Genomic DNA, 19,911 nt, shown 5'->3' with positions numbered 1-19,911 from the left:
TAGAGTCCTTCTCTCTAGAGATGACCACTCTTAACACTTGAATCCCAATACTGCTATTTGACTCACAACTCTGAAGTGAAAAAGTCTGCTGTTCTTCTTCTCCTTTTTATTTTCAGAGCAGTCATTTTTTTTCCTTTACTTCATGAAAAATAGCTCTCCTCTACTAGCAAAACCTTTGTTTTGGAACAGAAATTTTCCTCTGGGTCTCTTTTCTCTGAAGCAAGTTCTCTGTCAGGAGCCATTTTACTGAAAGGAGTGCCTAGACTGAACATCCAGCTGGAGGTCTTTCAGTGACCACACCACTTGTCCTAACTATAGGGCTGAGGTGATGTCATTACCTTTGCAAACTGAATTTTAGTTCCTCAAGGTGAAGCTGGTGAATGATTTCAGATTTCACGTTTCATAGGGCCAGGTTTAGTTTAATACAAAATAAACTATGTCAAGGTGAGTGATGCTTACATAATAAGATCCATATAGTACTTTTGAAATCTGTTTTAGTCTTTATTGTTATCTATTGTACAAGGTTAATAGTTTAACAACAATTAGATTTCATCACTGTGCATTTAGGCCCTAATCAGGAACAATAAAAGTCTATTAAGGATAGTAAACTTTATAAATATATGTCTAAAGATATATCCTTTTATCCTTTTACTTGAGTTTATATATTAAACATTATTACCATTCCACAGATTTATCAGGCCTTGATCCAAGAATATTTACTTACATTATATTTAAATATAAGATTTTTTAAAGATTTCTGTTAATAGCATGTACCCACATCCTCTTCAGGTGAGGATAGCAAGAGGACTTCAAAAATAAAGTACAAGGACTTGAGCATTTTATTATAACTGTAATCATTATTTGCTTTCCTCTAATACCGGGAATTCCAAAGGAAATTCAATGCAGAGACTTACCTTGGAAGAACTCATCCTCCAGCAGTGAACCATCCCACGGAGGGACAGGACTTCCCTCCCTCATGCTTGCTGGCTTGGGGACAGTTGCACTGTCAGTGGCTTGGCTTTCCAGAGGTGAATTGTATTTTTTTGACTGCTAATTTTAAAATAGAAAATGTAATATTATTTTTGGACCTTCTTTAGCGAACATGTTCCCACAAAAATGTCCCAAGCTTAAAAGTCCTAATCTAAGGACAGCAAATCAATTTTCCTACCATTTATTTATCTAGTTGTAATGTTTTGCTGTGTTTGCAGTTTGCAAGTGATCACAAACTTTCCCAAGCTTACATTAATTCCATTTTGTATAAGTTTTCAGGCAAGATATCTAGGCTGTCTCAGCAAAACATGCCTACAAATTTACACAGTACTACAGAAATCTTACAGAGCTTCTTGGGAAATGGAAAGAAATTGACTTCTCTTGAGTGGGGAATGTTGTTTGTCTGGCCCAGTGGCTGTAAGTTTAGGTTTCTTAACATTGTATCTATTTTCTTTCAAGAGGCAGTTAGCTGAAACTTGTAGTGGATCATAAGATTTGTGAACTTGATGGATTTAGAAATTTAAAAAAAAATTTTTTTAATTTTTAAATTAAGAAAAATTTTTTTAATTAAAAAATTTTTTTTAATTCTAAAATTTAAAAAATTTTCCATCCACGGAAATCATGTAGAATGGTAGAACCTCCCAGACACACATAAGGAACTGATTAATAGTTCTGAAAAAAAAGTGCTGAAAAGCATGACCTTGTATATATATTTTAAATCATTGCTAGTTTTATAGGATTTAGGAGAATGATGTAGAGATGGAGAGCTGTTTACCTTCTTTACTAGCAAATTTTATCTTGATTTCATTAAATCTATCACTGCTCTTTTAAGTTTTAATTTGTCTTTATAACCTTGGGGAATTATCCACTCTCACCCCTTCACTTCCTTTTGCAAAATTCTATTTGCATTTCCTCTGTCAAACTGGCTCTGCCACTCCTGATTTCATTTTAACTCATCCTGCATGGTATCCTCCACAAGGCCATTTCCCTTTCCAATTGCTTTATTTTCAGTTCATTTACTTTTCTTTTCTTTTTTTTTTTTTTTTTTTGGCCACTTTATTTATTTAATTGAAGGATAATTGCTTTACAGAAATTTTTGGTGTTCTGTTGTATAGCAATAAGAATCAGCCATAGGTACACCTATGTCCTCTCGCTCCCTGCCCTCCCACCCTTCTAGACTGTCACACAGTCCCTGATTGAGTTCCCTGAGTCATATAGCAAATTCCCATTGGCTATCTATTTTACGTATGGTATTGTAAGTTTTCATGTTATTTTCTCCATACATCTCACCCTCTCCCTCCTCCCGTCCCCCTGTGTCCACAGGTCTGTTCTGGATGTCTGTTTCTCCTTTGCTGCCCTGCAAATACATTCATCAGTACCATCTTTCTAGATTCCATATATATGCATCAGTACCTGATACTTATATTTCTCTTTCTGACTTACTTCACTCTGTATAATAGGCTCTATTCGTTCACTTCATTAGAACTGACTCAAATGTGTTCCTTTTTATGGCTGAGTAGTATTCCATTGTAGATATGAACCACAGCTTCTTTATCCATTCATCTGTTGATGGACATCTAGGTTGCTTGCTTATTTTAGCTATTGTAGATAGTGCTGCAGTGAACACTGGGGTTCATGTGTCATTTTCAATTTTGGTTTCCCCAGGGTATATGTCTAGTAGTGAGATTGCTGAGTCTTAAGGAATCTCCATACTGTCTTCCATAGTGACTGTATCAATTTACATTCCTACCAGCAATGCAAGAGGGTTCCCTTTTCTCCTCAGTTTCTCCAGCATTGATTGTTTGTAGACTTTTTGATGATGGCCATTCTGATTGGTGTGAGGTGGTATCTCATTGTAATTTTGATTTGCAATTCTCTAATAACGAGTGATGTTGAGCATCTTTTCATGTGTTTGTTAGCCATCTGTATGTCTTCTTTGGAGAAATGTCTGTTTAGATCTTTTTCCCACTTTTTGATTGGGTTGTTTATTTCTCTGGTATTGAGTTGTATGAGCTGCTTGTATATTTTGGAAATTAATTCTTTGTCAGTTGTTTCCTTTGTTATTATTTTCTTCCATTCTGAGGGTTGTCTTTTCACCTTGTTTGTAGTTTCCTTTGCTGTGAAAAAGCTTTTAAGTTTAATTAGGTCCCACTTGTTTATTTATTTTTTTTTATTTCCATAACTCTAGGAGGTGGATCATAGAAGATCTAGCTTTGATTTACGTCATTGAGTGTTCTGCCTATGTTTTTCTCTAGCGTTTTTATAGTTTCCGGTCTTACATTTAGGTCTTTAATCCATTTTGAGTTTATATTTGTGTGTGGTGTTAAGAAGTGTTCTAATTTCAATCTTTTGCATCTAGCTGTCTAGTTTTCCCAGCACCATTTATTGAAGAGGCTGTCTTTCCCCATTGTATATTCTTTCCTCCTTTGTCAAAAATAAGGTACCCATAGGTGTGTGGGTTTATCTCTGGGCTCTCTATCTTGTTCCATTGGTCTATATTTCTCTTTTTGTGCCAGTACCATACTGTCTTGACTGTAGCTTTGTCATATAGTCTGAGGTCAGGAAAGCTGATTCCTCCAGCTCCATTCTTCTTTCTCAAGATTGCTTTGGCTATTTGCAGTCTTTTGTGTTTCCATATGAATTGTGAAATTTTTGTTCTAGTTCTGTGAAAAATGTCATTGGTAACTTGATAGGGATTGCATTGAATCTGTAGACTGCATTTGGTAGTATATTCATTTTCACAATATTGATTCTTCCTGCCAGGAACATGGACTATCTAGCCATCTGTTTATGTCATCTTTGATTTCAGTTCACTTTCTACCCAGTCCCTGCCTCTTGAATCCCTCTTTTCCCCAATTTTTCTCTTCTTATTTGATATTCACTATCACATTTCATCTCATCTTGAATGCTTAAAATTTCTAATCTTTCCAAAGCTCCAGCTTTTTTAACTTCTCCATCACAGGTCTGTCCAAATCTAAAGCCTAGGTTCTCTTAATCCTTCCATTCCCCATAATCTAGTATAATATTTTTATACTTGTCTGCTTTCTTTCTCAAGATCTAGGTCAGCTACTCCTTATCGAAGAAGCCCTGCTAAATTTCATTGACTTGCCCATTAAATTATGGGCAAGCCATAATTTAACACATACAAAGGGGATTTATTAAAAATAAAGAAATAATCCAATGATATTTTATTGGCTATTGGATATAATTTAACACACTTATATTAAATTCAGAAGTAAACAAATATTAGAAGCACATTATAACTATAGGGATATACCAATCGGAGATAATAAAACCAGAAACTAATCAACTGAGAAGTCAGATCAGTTACAGTTACACTTTTCTCTCTACAATGCACCAAGGTGTTCTCTCCCATGCCCTACCTACTGTCTTTTATATTTTTAAAGATTTGTTTATTTGGCTGCCTTGGGTCTTAGTTGCAGCACATGGTATCCTCATTGCATCACATGGGAACCTTCATTGAGCTGCAAGGACTCTCTAGTTGGGTTTGTGGGCTCCAGAGTTCTCAGGTTCAATAGTTGCAATGCCTGGGCTTGATTGTATCCCAGTATGTAGGATTTTAGTTCTGCAATCAGGGATTGAATCTGAATTCCTGGCATTGCAAACCAGATTCTCAACCACTAGACCACCAGGGAAATCCCATCCAAATCTTTATTTGTGCTAACAACATTAAGTGATGAACTTATAAGTCCTGCAGTTTTGGTACTTGTTACAGAGTAGATATATTTTATTAAGAGACAGTAAGCAACACTGTCTCCCAGTCATTTTAACATTCAAATGAACTTCAGATTTCCTTTAAATAGACCAGTACATTCCTTCTGGCCTCCTGGATAACATTCTTTAATAATGAATTTATAATGAAATGAAAAGTACGTGAACTGAACAGTCAGGTGAAGAGACAAACTTCTTTAGCTGGGAAGTATTTCTACCACCTATAGACCATGAATATAACCTCTTTTGGTTAGATTTCTGCCCAGATCTACTTTAAGGTCAACCCTATTCACCCAAGATACTAAAGATGTTTCCCACACAGTTCAGTTCAGTTCAGTCACTCAGTTGTGTTTGACTCTTTGTGATCCCATGGACTGCAGCACACCAGGCTTTCCTATCCATCACCAACTCCTGGAGCTTGCTCAAACTCATGTCTGTTGAGTCGGTGATACCATCCAACCATCTCATCCTCTGTCGTCCTTTTCTCCTCCTGCCTTCACTCTTTCCCAGCATCAGGGTCTTTGCCAATGAGTCAGTTCTTCACATCAGGTGGCCAAAGTATTGGAGTTTCACCTTCAGCATCAGTCCTAACAATGAGTATTCAGGACTGATTTCCTTTACAATTGACTGGTTTGATCTCCTTGCAATCCAAGGGACTCTCAAGAGTCTTCTCCAGCACCACAATTTGAAAGCATCAGTTCTTTGGCACTCAGCCTTCTTTATGGTCCAATTCTCACATCCGTATATGACTACTGGAAAACCATAGCTTTGACTAGATGGACCTTTGTCGGTAAAGTAATGTCTCTGCTTTTTAATATGCTATCTAGGTTGGCCATAGCTTTTCTTCCAAGGAGCAAGCATCTTTTAATTTCATGGCTGCAGTCACCATCTGTAGTGATTCTGGAGCCCAAGAAAGTAGCCTGTCACTGCTTCCATTGTTTCCCCAACTATTTGTCATGAAGTGATGGTACCAGATGCCATGATCTTCGTTTTTTGAATGCTGAGTTTTAAGCCAGCTTTTTCACTGTTCTCTTTCACTTTCATCAAGAGGCTTTTTAGTTCCTCTTTGCTTTCTGCCATAAGGGTGGTGTCATCTGCATGTCTGAGGTTATTGATATTTCTCCCAGCAATCTTGATTCCAGCTTGTGATGGGCATTTTGCATGATGTACTTTGCATATAAGTTAAATAAGGAAGGTGACAATATGTAGCCTTGACATATTCCTTTCCCAATTTGGAATTAGTGCGTTGTTCCATATCCAGTTTTTACTGTTGCTTCTTGACCTTCATACAGATTTCTCAGGAGGCAGGTCAGGTGGTCTGGTATTCCCATCTGTTTCAGAATTTTCCATAGTTTGTTGTGATCTACACAGTCAAAGGTTTTAGTGTAGTCAATGAAGTAAAAGTAGATGTTTTTCTGGAATTCTCTTATGTTTTCTATGATCCAACAGATGTTGGAAATTTGATCTCTGATTACTCTGCCTTTTCTAAATCCATCTTGAACATCTGTAAGTTCTTGGTTCATGTACTTGAACATGAAGTTGAAGCCTAGCTTGGAGAATTTTCAGCATTACTTTGTTGGCGTGTGAAATGAGTAAAATTGTGCAGTAGTTTGAACATTGCCTTTCTTTGGGATTGGAATGTAAACTGACCTTTTCCAGTCTTGTGGCCACTGTTGAGTTTTCCAAATTTGCTGGCATATTGAGTGCAGCACTTTAATAGCATCATCTTTTAGGATTTGAAATAGTTCAGCTGGAATTCCATCGCCACCACTAGCTTTGTTCCTAGTGATGATTCCTAAGGCCCACTTGACTTCACATTCCAGGATGTCTGGCTCTAGGTGAATGATCACACTATTGTGGTTATTATATGGTGAAGAAAGGTAAATCCTCTGGGGCTCACAGCACACACTGGTCTTTAATCAGGGATGTCTTGGACTCCAGATTTTCCTCCAAAAAATGTTTCATGCCATAGAGTTATCATAAATGATGAAGCCTATTTACCATACCTGGCCTAGAGGATGAGGCCTCCAAGTAGCAAAACATTTCCGAGTAGCAAAACAGTGTCAAAATTCTTTTCCAAATTTTGATTTAAGCTTTTTATCCCCAATTATCTTTAACCCCCATGTTCCAAACTCTCTACACACAGTTCTCAAAATGTCAAGCACTTTTCTCTTCAGTTTCTCTTGATTTTATTGTTCTTTAAAAAAAACAAAAGTACACTTTTGAGGACTCTGTGTCTCTGCTACTGATCTTTGCTCTCTCATCTCTTTTCCTGAAAATATCCTTCAGAGTGTAGTTCCTATATCACTATCTCTATGAGTCCTTCTCCAATTCTCACAGGAAGAATTAATTACCATAGTATTTTTAATGTACCTCTGATATTATGCATATTATTTCATATCAAAGTTGTTTACATTCTTTCTACTTTTACTTTATCACTAGATTTCTACCCTTCCTCCCTGAATCACACTTTTTAATTTCTACTCTGATCTAGGAAACCAGGGATTCACAGACATATAAATAGTGACCCTGGAAGTGGCCCACTTTCTAAACTCTAAAATAACTAAGAAAGCATACTATTCTCCTTTGTATCCTGAGCACCTAACACATCAGCATATAAGAGATTGATTCATATTTAGTAAACTGAATTCAAAGACTATCCTTCCCACAATAATATTTCCTACTTTTGAATTCCTCTGATACATTTTGTACTACTTTTATCTGAACAAAATTACTCATTTATTTAGTTTTCAATATATTTTAAAAATATTTTCTCTTATATGATCTTTAGAACAAACTTTGTGAAATAGGTAGGGATTATCATTCCCACTTTTCAGATGAAGAAACCAAGTCTCAGTTAAGTACCTTACTCAAGCCACAGGAATAACAAAAAGTGATGCTGACTACTGACAGTCATATGGTCTGATTTCTAATTCTAGTTTCTCCACTACTTTGCTTTGTATTGTTACTTTACGAATGTAGATATCTTCAGTTGTTTGGTAAACTCTCTGAAGACAGGAACCTTGCTTTAAACATTCCATGCTGTCTGTGCAGAGTTATGGATTGATTTTTTTTCTATACCAAGGTAGAAAATTATATATATAAGATTTTTAGTGAAGATTATTACAGAAATTGAGATGCTGAATATTTAAAATATTAGGACTCAGTACAGCATGTCTGAGGTAGGAAAGCATAATGGTTAAGCATATGAATTTTACATGAGTCAAACGAATCTCTGTCATAGCATAACCTCAAAAGCTGTACAACTTTGGGCAAATTGATTAACCTTTCTGTCCTGTGCCTTATTTTCTTTCTTGGAATAATGAGAAAAAAAGAGAATACAGCAACAACAATACCCCTCATATAATAATGTTGCTGTGAGAATTAAATGAATTAATACTTGTAAAACACTTTAGAATGATGTGTGTGTGCATATTCAGTCATGTCCAACTCTTGGGACCCCTTGATTGCAGCCCACCAGGCTCCTCTGTCCATGCAATTTTCCAGGCAAGAATACTGGAGTGGGTTACCATTTCCTTTTCCAGGGGATCATCCCAACCCAGGGATCAAATCTGTGTCTCCCTTAGCTTCTGCATCGGCAGACAAATTTTTTACAACTGAGCCACCTGGGAGGCCCAGAATGGTACTTAGCACTTAATATTAATAATTCCTTACTGTTGGCCATTATTAGTCTTCTGTGGTTAGAGAGGATTTTCTGGTGGACTTTGGCTGGTGCTCTCAACCTAATGAGTTAGAGAAGTATCCTCAAAGATTAGAGGCCAGAGACTCAAAATGCTGGCTTTAGGGTTTGTTAACAATCTTAAACATGGTACATAGAACATGCTGAACAAAATGAGGCCGTTTTTCCAACCTCAATTCACTCTACTAACGTTTGCAAAGCTGATATGAGACAAACGAATCCCTGTCACAGAGTAACCTCAGATTATCTGACAACTTCTAGGGCAACCAAACCTGTAGAACAGCTGTCGAAACTGAAGCTTAAGGTCGCGGATGTTACCAAATGCCTTGGTAAAGTCAACAAATTAATTTTTCAAGGTGTTCTTGAATTTACTCTGCATCTGCTTTCCTGCAAGGTCAAATCCAGCATTGCACCTTGTGGCTTAAAACCACACATTCATTTCTTCTTTCAGTTTTGGAGTACATTGTGCCAGGAAGCGGGGACACACAGGTGAGCAGGCATAGTCCCAGCCTCAGGGAGCTCACACCAGCCTAGTGTGGACAGTACCACACTGGAGGTGTGTTTCTAGGGGTACACAGTGGGCCTGTCACCTAACAGCAGACCCAGCCAGAATGTGTTCAGAAGTGAGGCGTGAAGAAGTGGCCAGAGCCATTCGGTTTGTCTGTTCTCAGAGATGGTGACTACTTGGATTTTGGATTCCTCACCTATAAGGAGATGGTTCTCACCTGGGGGCAATTTGTTCCTCAAGGAACACTTGGAAAATTCTGGAGATATTTTTTATTGTCACAGTTGAGTGGAGGTGAACTACTGGCATCTAGAAAGGTAGAGGTCAGGGATTGCCACTAAACATCCTATAATACAGACAGGAGCCCCCACAACGGAATTATTCAACCCAAAATGTCAGTAGTGCTGAGGTGGAGAGAGCTCTGAGATAGAAGATTTCTAAGTTTCTCTTGTCAACCTAAATGAAGGCATAAGCTGAGGCAAGCTTAAGAGATTAGTTTATTTGGCAATAGAAGAATTGCAATTTGGGACATGCAAACCATAGTAAGCAACAAGCAATTGTGCTGAGGATTTGGGGCAGGCTGTATCTGAACAAGGAATGAGTTCAGTTAGAATGAGGGGAGAGTCGAGTTAGAGTCTATTAAAACAAAAAACAAATGAAGGCCAGCTTTAAAAATTTCCTAAGCAGACAAAACCAGTCCAGTCATACAAACGAAACAGTTCAGCTTGTTTTGTAAGGCCAACCTGATCCAGGTCATTTCTTGTTCATGCCTCTGGAAACCATAAGTAAAACTTCCCATGACTGATATGAGGCAATCCCTGACTAATTATCTATCATTTAAGAAAATTATAATATTATTATCAGTTTTCTGTATATCAGGCATTTATGGGAACATGCATGAGATTTTCCATTTTATATCTCCTGGTTCCATTTTAGATTGAAATTCTTTCACACTCTAGCACTAAAAATTCTGTTTTTTCTGAAACCCTTGGCTTCTTTTAAACTGGTGTAAATGTTTAAATAGCAGCTTCCTTCTCCTTGAACAGAAGATCATCCAAAAACGTACTACAGCCTCCTATAAAATACTGGAATCCCCTTTGTACCATACCTGCTAGGCTGCCAACCAAGTGAGAGCAAGTTCACTATCTTAAGTCTTGGCAAGAATCCCTGTGGCATCACTGGCCAACTGCCAGCTCTTTGCAGTTTAAGGGGATAGGACTTTTATAGATAAATAATGGAGATCTACGTGTTATACAAAACCCTTGTCTTCAGCAATAGTTTCATTATTTTTTCTCCCCTACATTTAAAATAGTTATTAACTGGGAGCTACATCATTGGCTTGAGTTTCATTTATATTCCCAGTTCTTATCTTTTTAGATTGACGTGTTCTGAGCAGTGAAATCATTAAAAGCAAACAGCAATTAAGAGTGTCAAAAAGACGGTATCTACTATCCTCAGACTGGACTTTGAAATTCCAAGAACTCCAGATTAGCTCTCCTGTTTTATAACTTCTAGGTGCTTGTATTTCTTTTTATGCTCCTCACTTGTTTCAGACACCACCACTCTTAAATGGGAAAGGATGGTAGCTCTGAGCACTTTTGTGAGGAAAAGCCAAGAGTACTGAAGCATCCTGGAATAGCGTTAGGTGCTCAGTCGTGCCCGACTCTTTGTGACCCTGTGGACTGTAGCCCTCCACGTTCCTCTGTTCATGAAATTCTCCAGGCAAGAATACTAGCGCAGGTAGCCTTTCCCTTCTCCAGGGGCTCTTCCCAACCCAGGGATCGAACCCGGGTCTCCTGCATTGCAGAAAGGTTTGTTACCATCTCAGCCACCAGGGGAGCCATCCTAGTATAGCGTTCTATTCTTTCAGAGAACAAAGCTGTACGTGTGCTAGTTCAGTCCACTGCTCAGTTACAGGCACGTCTGCAGGTAGGGAGCAATGGGGGCTCATAAGCACACAGGGCTTCAGGACTGATGAGGCTGTAGGCATTTTTGACTTCTAGTGATAGAGTTACAGAGACCTGGGTTTTCTAATCCTGACTCTACCGAGTATCAGTGTGACTTTGAGCATGATCTTTAAATTCTCTGAACCTCAGTTTTTTCATCTTTAAGTGGGCATAATAATAATACCTATGTCACAGATTGCCTCTGGGTATTAAATGAAATGATCTATGTCAAGTGCCTGGATGATAACAAGCTCTCCCTGAGAGTATAGAAGTTGGTCCTGGTGTCATGTTTGGGGCTCAAGCACATGAAAGAGAGGGATAGGGTTCAGTGTTATCGAGAAAGAAGTAGCATTACTCTGAAGAAGAAAGGAGGCTCACTTTTGTTTGTGAAACCAATCACTACTGGGAAACTTGGAGATTTGCAGGAGATTCTTTACTTCACAAACAAAAGTGAGATATATGCACTCCTCACCAGAATTCTATCCCATGCTCTTTGAAAAAAGAAGAGAGAGAAAGGTTTAAGTGTTAGTTCTAAGGGCAAAATCAACTGAAAAATGCCGCTACCTTCCTCCTGCACTCTTAGGTACCTTCAAAACTCTTTCTTTCATCTCCAAACCATATATGAGTCACACAGAAAGACACTGGTGTGCGTAGATCAAAATGCAAGAGGGCAAAAAAAAGTAAGAAACAGAAAACAAAGCTTCTCAATCTTATAAACATGTGAACACAGAAATTTGAATTTAACTCTTTAGGTGGAGGTCCTGTTTGGCCAGTCCCCTCATGTGAACTTGTTCTGTCCAGACGCATTTTGCCTATCAGTGGCTTCCTCTTTGAATACAAATGATGATCTTACCCAGAAGAGGACTAATGCAGACCCACCTTGGTTTGCAAGTTTATTTGGAAATTTTCAAAGCTGGTCTCCACATGCTTTTGATTTTGACATAATCAAACTGAACTCTCCCCTTTTTACATTTCCTGCTCAAATACAGCCTGCCCCTGGAGGAGAAGGGGACAACAGAAGATGAGGTGGTTGGATGGCATCACTGACTCAATGGACATTGAGTCTAAGCAAGCTCTGGGAGATGGTGAAGGACAGGGAAGCCTGGCATGCTGCAGTCCATGGGGTTGCAGAGTCGGACACAACTGAGCAACTGAACAACAGACCCTCAGCAGACTCGCCTGCAGCTTGCTACAGTCCAAATGTCTCAAATTGCAATTCTTCTTCTACTTCCAAATAAACTCTACCTCCGCCCAACATTTTAGGGCTATATAGATAGGACTGACAGACAGGTGGTAAAAGATCAGAGATCTGAGGTCTCAGGCAGAGGTTGCTGTTTGAGCATTTCAGTACCAAAGCCAGAGCCAACTGGAAACCGATCACAATGGGGAAACTTGGAGCTCTGCAAGAGAAATCTAAGCTTCTCGGGTAAATTTAAGACCACACCAAGGAGAATTATATTTAAATATTTAATTAACCAGGAATTACATTAATTCTGAATTCTTCAGTATAACCTTTAGTTCTTTGGTTACTTACCAAAGTGGTTCCCTTCACAGACACAGAAGGTGTGTGGCCATCACACCTGTGGAAAGAATTTAAAATAACTTCTTTGAAGAAATGCCTAACTTTTGGAAAATCAATAGCACATTTTCTATTATATCTCCATATCTTGAGATATGGAGCTATAATCTCCATATATTTCTGATGCTCAGTAGGGAGATCTTTCACAGTGCACTGCTGAAAAATCTCTCAGAAATATTTTCATATGCTTGCTTAGGATCAGTGTTTTACATCTTTGTCACTCAGGTAGCCAAGAAAAAATACATAATAGTGGCTTTTTACTTGAACATAGCATGAAGACTTAATAACAGAAATTAGTTACATTTGTTGAATAATGTGTGTCAGGCACTATTCCTATGCTCTATAGGCATGTAACCTCATTTAAATACATCACTCCTGTCAAGTGGATACTGTGACAGCTCTCATTTTACAGATCAGATGATGGAGGTACAGAAGTTAGAAGACACTGTTTAAGGTACTTAGTGGCTGAACTCAGAGCTGGCCACAGGCTGACTGAATCTAGAACTCTCCTTGATCAGTATGGCACATAGACTATTCTTGCAAATGGGAAACAGATTTTCTGCTTCTGTATATTTTTATTTTAAAGAGATACTAAGTCAGAACCAGACAATTAATAAGCAGATTTTTTCAAAAGGCAAACCTTACAAAGATGGCTTCAGGATGCTTATTTTTATAAGTATGTCTTATTTATTATGAGATCACCCTAGAGAAGAACAATTATGCTTTTACTATTTATATGGCTTCTCTAAAATGCAGTATAAGGTGAAAAACTTAAAAAACCTAGGTCCAGAATTGAGATAAATTTTGATTTTTTAAATCTATAATCCTATGTAAGGGTGTGCTGCCTGAATTGCAGAGTAAGAGTTAATAGACTCTAACTCTTGTATGACTCAGAGCTCTTGTATGAAGTTCAGTCCTCTCCTTCATTAAGAGCAGAGCAAAAGGCAATCAATAATTAAATAAACTCAGACTCTAGGTCAGATCAGTTAAAATTGTCAAGATGCAGTTTTCCTTCATTCAAACCCCTACCCTGCTTCATGGTTCTTGAAAGCTGAGCATAAAACCTAGGAGGCCAAACAATTTTACATTTAAAAGATAACAACATGTATTAAACATGAAATTAAAAGATGCTTGCTCCTCAGAAGAAAAGCTGTGACAAACTGAGACAATGTATTAAAAAGCAGAGATATCACTTTGCCAACAAAGGTCTGTATAGTCAAAGCTATGGCTTTTCCAGTAGTCATGTAAGAAAGTTAGAGTTGGACCATAAAGAAGGCTGAGCATGGAAGAATTGATGCCTTTGAATTATGCTAGAGAAGACTCTTGAAAGTCCCTTGGACTACAAGGAGATCAAACCAGTCATTCCTAAAGGAAATCAACTTTGAATATTCATTGGACGTACAGACTCTGAAGCTGAAGTTCCAATACCTTGGCCACCTGATGCCAAGAGCTGACAAGGGAAAAGACCCTGATGCTGGGAAAGATTGAAAGCAAAAGGAGAAAGGGGTGGCAGAGGGTGAGATGGTTGGATGGCATCACCAACTCAATGGACATGAGTTTGAGCAAACTTAGGGAGATAGTGAAGGACAGGGAATCCTGGCGTGCTGCAGTTCATGGGGTCACAAAGAGTTGGACACTACTTAGCGACTGAACAACAACAAACAACAACAACATATATTTTATAGTTTAGCTCAAAAGTTAAACAGAAATTAAAATTAACATGGATTTTTTCATATTATTCTGAAATACCAGCTCTATACTAATAAAATTTAGAAGTTAAAATATTGCTTTTATTCATATGCTTCCTTTTCATACATCTTTATTGAGCCTACATGACTTCTACATGCTAAGCACTATTTTGAGTGCTTTGGAGGAAATAAATATGACTGAGATAGAGACTGTTCTCTGAGAGGCTTTATGACAGGAAAGATTAGGTACATAAAGAGCCAAAAGGCAAGCCACAATGTTATAAGGACAATACAGGGGCTTAAGTAAAATGAAAATGCAGAGGGGCTGGTGAGCACTTGCTGGGATGAACCAGGAAAGCAACAGGGAGAGAAGGTGCTGGTTGAACAGGTATGAGAGCCAAAGAACACCAGGAGCATAAGTCTGGAGACGTAAGACAGCAAGGAAGCTGGGAACTGACAAGTAATTCCATTTGCCTGCAGCCAAGAGAACGTGCCAGACTGTGAAGATGCTTCCCAAAGTCCTACGGAAAGGCGGGTCTCTTGGTGTCTCCGCGCGGCTCAACATTCTCATCAGCTAATCAGGGCCCGAGACTGATTTGGAGTGAAAGGGAGTTCCTATGGATGGCAGGTGGCTCATCTGGGATAGAGTGTCACTGAGAGTGAGGGTCTCAGTGAGTGGCTCACTGAGAGCCACCGTGGATCGAGGTAGCAGGCAAGGCGTAGGACTCAGGAGGCTTGGAGGCCCAGAGTCTGCACAGTCACTTCCAGGCCTGCCGTAAATGTATGTTATAATACTGTAACATATTCCAGTTAGCGTATGTTTCTGGTGTGAAGGGCTTCCACTTGGAGAGTGACTAAAACAACAGTGCAGTCACAAAAACCAGTCACATGCTGGTTAAAGTCCTCTGGATTTGGGTGATTTCGAGATAGAAAGCTGTCTCAGATGCTTTTGCTGGTAAGTCCTATTGAGCCATACCTTAAAGATCTCTCACGTATATTCCCACATTGCCAGCTATAGACAGAGCAGTTTCTCAGCCTTGGTACTACTGGCATTTCTTCAGTGTGGAGGTTTATCACATGCATTATATGACGTTCAGCAATATCTCTGACCCCTACCCACTAGACTCCAATAGCACCCATCCTTCAGCTGTGAAAACCAGAAATGTCTTCAGACATTGTCAGATCCCTTTTGGGGTGTAAAACTGCCCTGATTGCAAACCACTGAGCTAAAGTGAGTATCTCATTATGTCACTTTTCTGTTTAATGAAAAACATATATACAATATGCACATGCACACATGCATGAAATACACCAAAATATTAGTGCTTGTTCAGGTCAGTGGGTGAGAGGGGTGATTTTATCTGTTACATGTATAAAATACATACATACATACATATATACATATATATATATATATATATATATATATATAAAATAAGGAACTTTATATAGATATACAGTATATATAATAAGGAAAAGAATGGTATTCCTAGAAAGGGATGAATGCCTCCCTGCTGTCTATAGGATCAAGACCAAGCTCCTTAGCATATACAAGGTTTCGACGTTTTGGCCTCTGCCAAATACTCCCACCCCATCTCTTATCAGTCTCACCTCATACTGGGTCACTGAGTCTCAGTGACCAAGATGGATTCTTGCTTTTTTCCTGTTTCTGAATCTTTGTTGTGTCATTTCTTTCTGCGTGGCACAACCTCCCAATTCTAAATTGCCTAGCTCAGTCCTATACGTCCTTCAGACACTGGCTCTCTTTTTCCAGGAATGCTTCTGATTCTCCAGTCTGAGTTAAGTGCTTCTCCTATGATAATCTCATGGCATGAATACCATGCATCCACCACAGCACTCACTATATTACACCATAATCATCAGTGTATTGCAGTTAGGACAGAAGGCATCTTTTCCTCAAGATCCTTACTGTCATTTGCCCGAAAATCACCACAATGAATATATGAATCCATGATGATTGTGATGTGATTGTCACTTCCTAGAGTTCTGCCCATCTGGTGTTCTCTGCTAGATTTTAAAGCCCTCCAGCTGAGGGCTTTGTCTTGTTTTCAGGATTTTATCTCCAGAACTAAACAAGGTATCTAATCGACAGAGTAAGACTTTGATAAATACGAGAAACTATCACATGCCAGGAATTCTGATGGCCCTTCCCGTAGTGGGGGGCAGGAAGCTCTGCTGCTATAGCTCCCAAACCTGGATATACATCTGAATATCCTAGAGAAATAAAAATCAAGGGCCCCTCTTCAGACCTGAATCAGAATCATAAGGCTGGGGCCTGGTAATCTGTCAAGAGTTTTAAATGCTGATGAAATTCTAATAATGATCAACCAGATCAACTGGGAACCACTCCCTTTGTTTTGCTTCTCCCTCCTGTCACCACAATAGGTGCCACACCTGGGATCCCTGAAGGAACATTTCCAAAGAAGGATTTTACTTACTCTGATTTCTCCTTTGATCTAGGTGTCTTACATTCCTGTGTCCTCCAACTCAAACCTAGGTACTTAGCAGGAAGAAGGAAGATGGTACAGTACTGACATTTGGAAAGAGAGAAGGAGGAAAAGAGAAAGAGAGACAGAAAACAGAATTCAGGGAGAAAAAGTTACCTGCTCTTTAAACTTTCCAAAATTGCATTTGAACTTTTTGCTTATGTAAACAGAGGCTGCAGCTAGACTGCTGGACTGCTGTGTACATCTTGTGATAGATCAGACAAATTTGGGCATGTCTGAAGAGCAGCTAGGGGGCCTGGATGGATCCACCAGAACACTTTGCAGCCTCAGGTAAAAAAAAAAAAATCATCCTAAAGGGACAGGGTAGTCAGCACACACACCCTCACCCCAGGAGAGCAGCTGTCACTCTCTAATCGCAGCATGGTGCTGAGAACTCACTGTATGCTCCACACTGGGAAGGTCCTCAAAGGAGAGAGGGCAACCTGGATTTGACTGCACATGTTGCTCATGAGCCTTATGAGCTATTTCTCTTGTACTTCCTCTTTGCTCTAGTCCTTGGGACTACCACAAAGGGAAGAGCAGAGGGGAAAACAATGCACTGCCCTAAAATCACCATAATGAACTGGGGGCATGTGGCTTCACAGCTTCGAGAATCTGTAGGCACAAAGATAAGGGGCCCCCTTGCAGGATGACTTCATGGTGGAGTGTGTTGGCTCATAGAACAGGGGGTGGCACACCACCTATCACGGAGGGGAGTGATCAGTGGGATAATGGGGGATTTGAAACAAGAAAAAATAACTGGAGATACTACTGGGCCACCAGGGAAGGTACATTTATAAGTTCATGACAAACACTGTTAGGTACTTCCTGAACTACGTGGAAGGCATTTGTGAGGCAATGGAGTTACTGAAATTCTGTGGTGGGGGCTGAGTACCATAGGTCTCAGATAATAAACGCCCCCAAACAAGACGCAAGAAAACATAACTTACAGGGAAATGTTAAGAGAAAGATATGTGATCCTGTCAGCCCTCGGTATCCATGGGTTCTGCAGACTCAACTAGCCATGGATGGAGCCCCCATTGGCTGAATCTGTGGGTAGAGAGTGCTATCTGTACATTTTTTTTTCCTATCTGTACATTTTTAATAAGAAACTCAAGCATCTGTGGGGTTTGGTATCTGCAGGAGGTCTCAGAACCAATCCCCTGCAGATACCAAGCTACAATTGTATACATATACTTCTCTTGAATTTACTGGCTAGCAATAAATGATTAAAGCAATAGTGGAAATTATTTCTTTGTTCCTGGGGTTGTGGTAAAGTCACAGAGAGTACAGTTCAACTGTTTACAAATAGGATTAAAATAATAATGGGATAGTTAGGAAGTACATAAATTTGGGAGGAGAAACTTCAGTGGTCATATTTGAATCAGAAATGGCAAAAGTTTTTGCCGTTTTGTTAATTAATGAAGTCACTATGTTCCCACAGCTTTCTGGGGGTCGGCTTTCTTTCTGTGATTTGCAGATCCTCTAAAACTGCTTTGCTAACTTGATCTCCAGAGGACCGAGTGTGACAATGTCAAGCTTTGATGGCTTCAGCAAGTAGAAACCCGACTGCTTCCCAGCACAGGATGACTGTGCTTCCCCAGGGCCTTTGTCGGTTCCTCCCACTGTGCTTATAGGCAGGAGCAGCTCCTGTCTGATTATGAAGCTTGCTTCTGCATTTTGAGCAAGATCAGAACTGCTGAACGAAAAAAAGCTCCACTTAATAATACAGAGCCCCTCAGAATGTATGACACACCATTTATTGTCCTACCATAGGGCTACACACCCTTAAAAACAACCTCTCCCCCAACACACACATTCAAATTCAGGATTTAGGTCCAAATATTTAGGTCACACTCATATTTAAAAATAAAAAGGGTATATTTTTATGCTTTATCTTCTGAAACCTACTAGGAGCAAACAACAGTGTATTCATTACATTTTAAACCAGCACAATTACAGTTTGAAATTAAAATGTGTTTAAAGATGGCAAATCTGAAAACTGTGAAACATAAACATATGCTTAAAGGATAAAATTTGTTTCATTTTTATATGTTGTGTTTGTCTGGTTAAAAGAGAGCTACAAGTCATTTTGGTATTTAAGAAGAACAGTTGCTAAACAGAATTTTGCAAGAGTTTTGTTTAAAAAAAAATTTGGTCTATAACCAAAATCCATGATACTCAGAATGAAGACTATTGTTTTTTTTACCTTCTTTGATCCACTTTTGCAGCAACTTACAATATGAGCCTGAAATTAACTTGTCAGTTACCTCAACTTTTCCTAGTTTACTAATGCTAGATCGTTCAGCTACAATAAAACTCTGCCTTAAAGAAAATTACCTGAAACACAAATTATATCATACACCCCAGCCACCCCTCATATTAAGAATATTTCTTTTCTCTCTAAAAGAAATATTTCTTATAAAGGAAACACTCCTCAATTTTAAATTGTCAAATGAGAGAATTACTAGTGTTTTAAACATTTTTTATAAAGAAAAGCAACTCACCGGTTTGAAGACTATTTTCTTGTAAGCAACTCTTGTAGAAACAATCACATAAATCTACATTTTGTTCAGCTCTTCATTATTTCGTCAAGGACAAAAACAGCCTCAGCTGAAAGCTGGAAGTAAAAACCTTCCATTCCCCTAAGAGGGGAGGACAGAGCTGAGGGAGTCTCAGAGACTCATCACATACCTCGCCAGCTGCTTGCTGCCTACTGTTTTTCAGCAAGAGTGACCTCAAACACCTTTTAGTTAGCACTGCAGTGCACGCTTAATGGCACACAAGAAACATATCACGTGCCAAGCCAACACCTTAAGAGGGTGGGAAGCTTTTCAACCAGGAAGACACGCTGAAAATATTTAGCAGTCAGCTCAATTGCACGTAAGCAAAGACTTGCCTGTTTTTCACAAAACAATCCAACAGCATGATGAGTCAAGACGAACTGATTTACACAGTTTTCAACTGGGAATCAACTGGAACAATGCCTTCATTGCTCTCAAAGCTTCCCTTTCTTCACTTAGCTTTAAATTCCAGGCTCTTGGAGTAGTGGAGAAACTGTTAATAATTATTTCTCAACATTTAACCCATTATTCCCCATGTCCACCTCCTGGGACTTGTGCCGTTGGTTAGAAGTTGGTTTTCAGATAAGCCCAGTTTCAAAGTTTTGTAAGGACTTTGTCCCTTACAGAGCTCAGCCCCGTTTCCTTTGTTACTATCTGGAATGAAATGCTAAGAACAAACATTAAACATTCTGAACACAAA

At 39.0% G+C, this 19,911-nt stretch overlaps 1 protein-coding gene across 4 annotated transcripts in view; it reads right to left on the bottom strand.

Annotated features, from left to right (window-relative positions):
* Nucleotides 1-19,911, bottom strand: part of EXPH5 (exophilin 5) — a 95,824-nt gene that overhangs the window by 10,728 nt on the left and 65,185 nt on the right. For 2 of the 4 annotated variants that reach the window (XM_070473626.1, XM_070473627.1), the window contains exons 4-5: nucleotides 12,408-12,453; nucleotides 915-1,050 (exon numbers count right to left, since the gene is read on the bottom strand). In XM_070473626.1, the coding sequence (XP_070329727.1) occupies nucleotides 915-1,050; nucleotides 12,408-12,453 (182 nt within the window). The other 2 variants (XM_070473628.1, XM_020901153.2) reach the window with 2 other exon arrangements.

The sequence above is a fragment of the Odocoileus virginianus genome, chromosome 10, assembly GCF_023699985.2.
Source record: "Odocoileus virginianus isolate 20LAN1187 ecotype Illinois chromosome 10, Ovbor_1.2, whole genome shotgun sequence".
Taxonomy (NCBI): domain Eukaryota; kingdom Metazoa; phylum Chordata; class Mammalia; order Artiodactyla; family Cervidae; genus Odocoileus; species Odocoileus virginianus.
The sequence above is the reverse complement of the archived record's forward strand: the minus strand, read 5'-3'. Positions and strand labels throughout refer to the sequence as shown.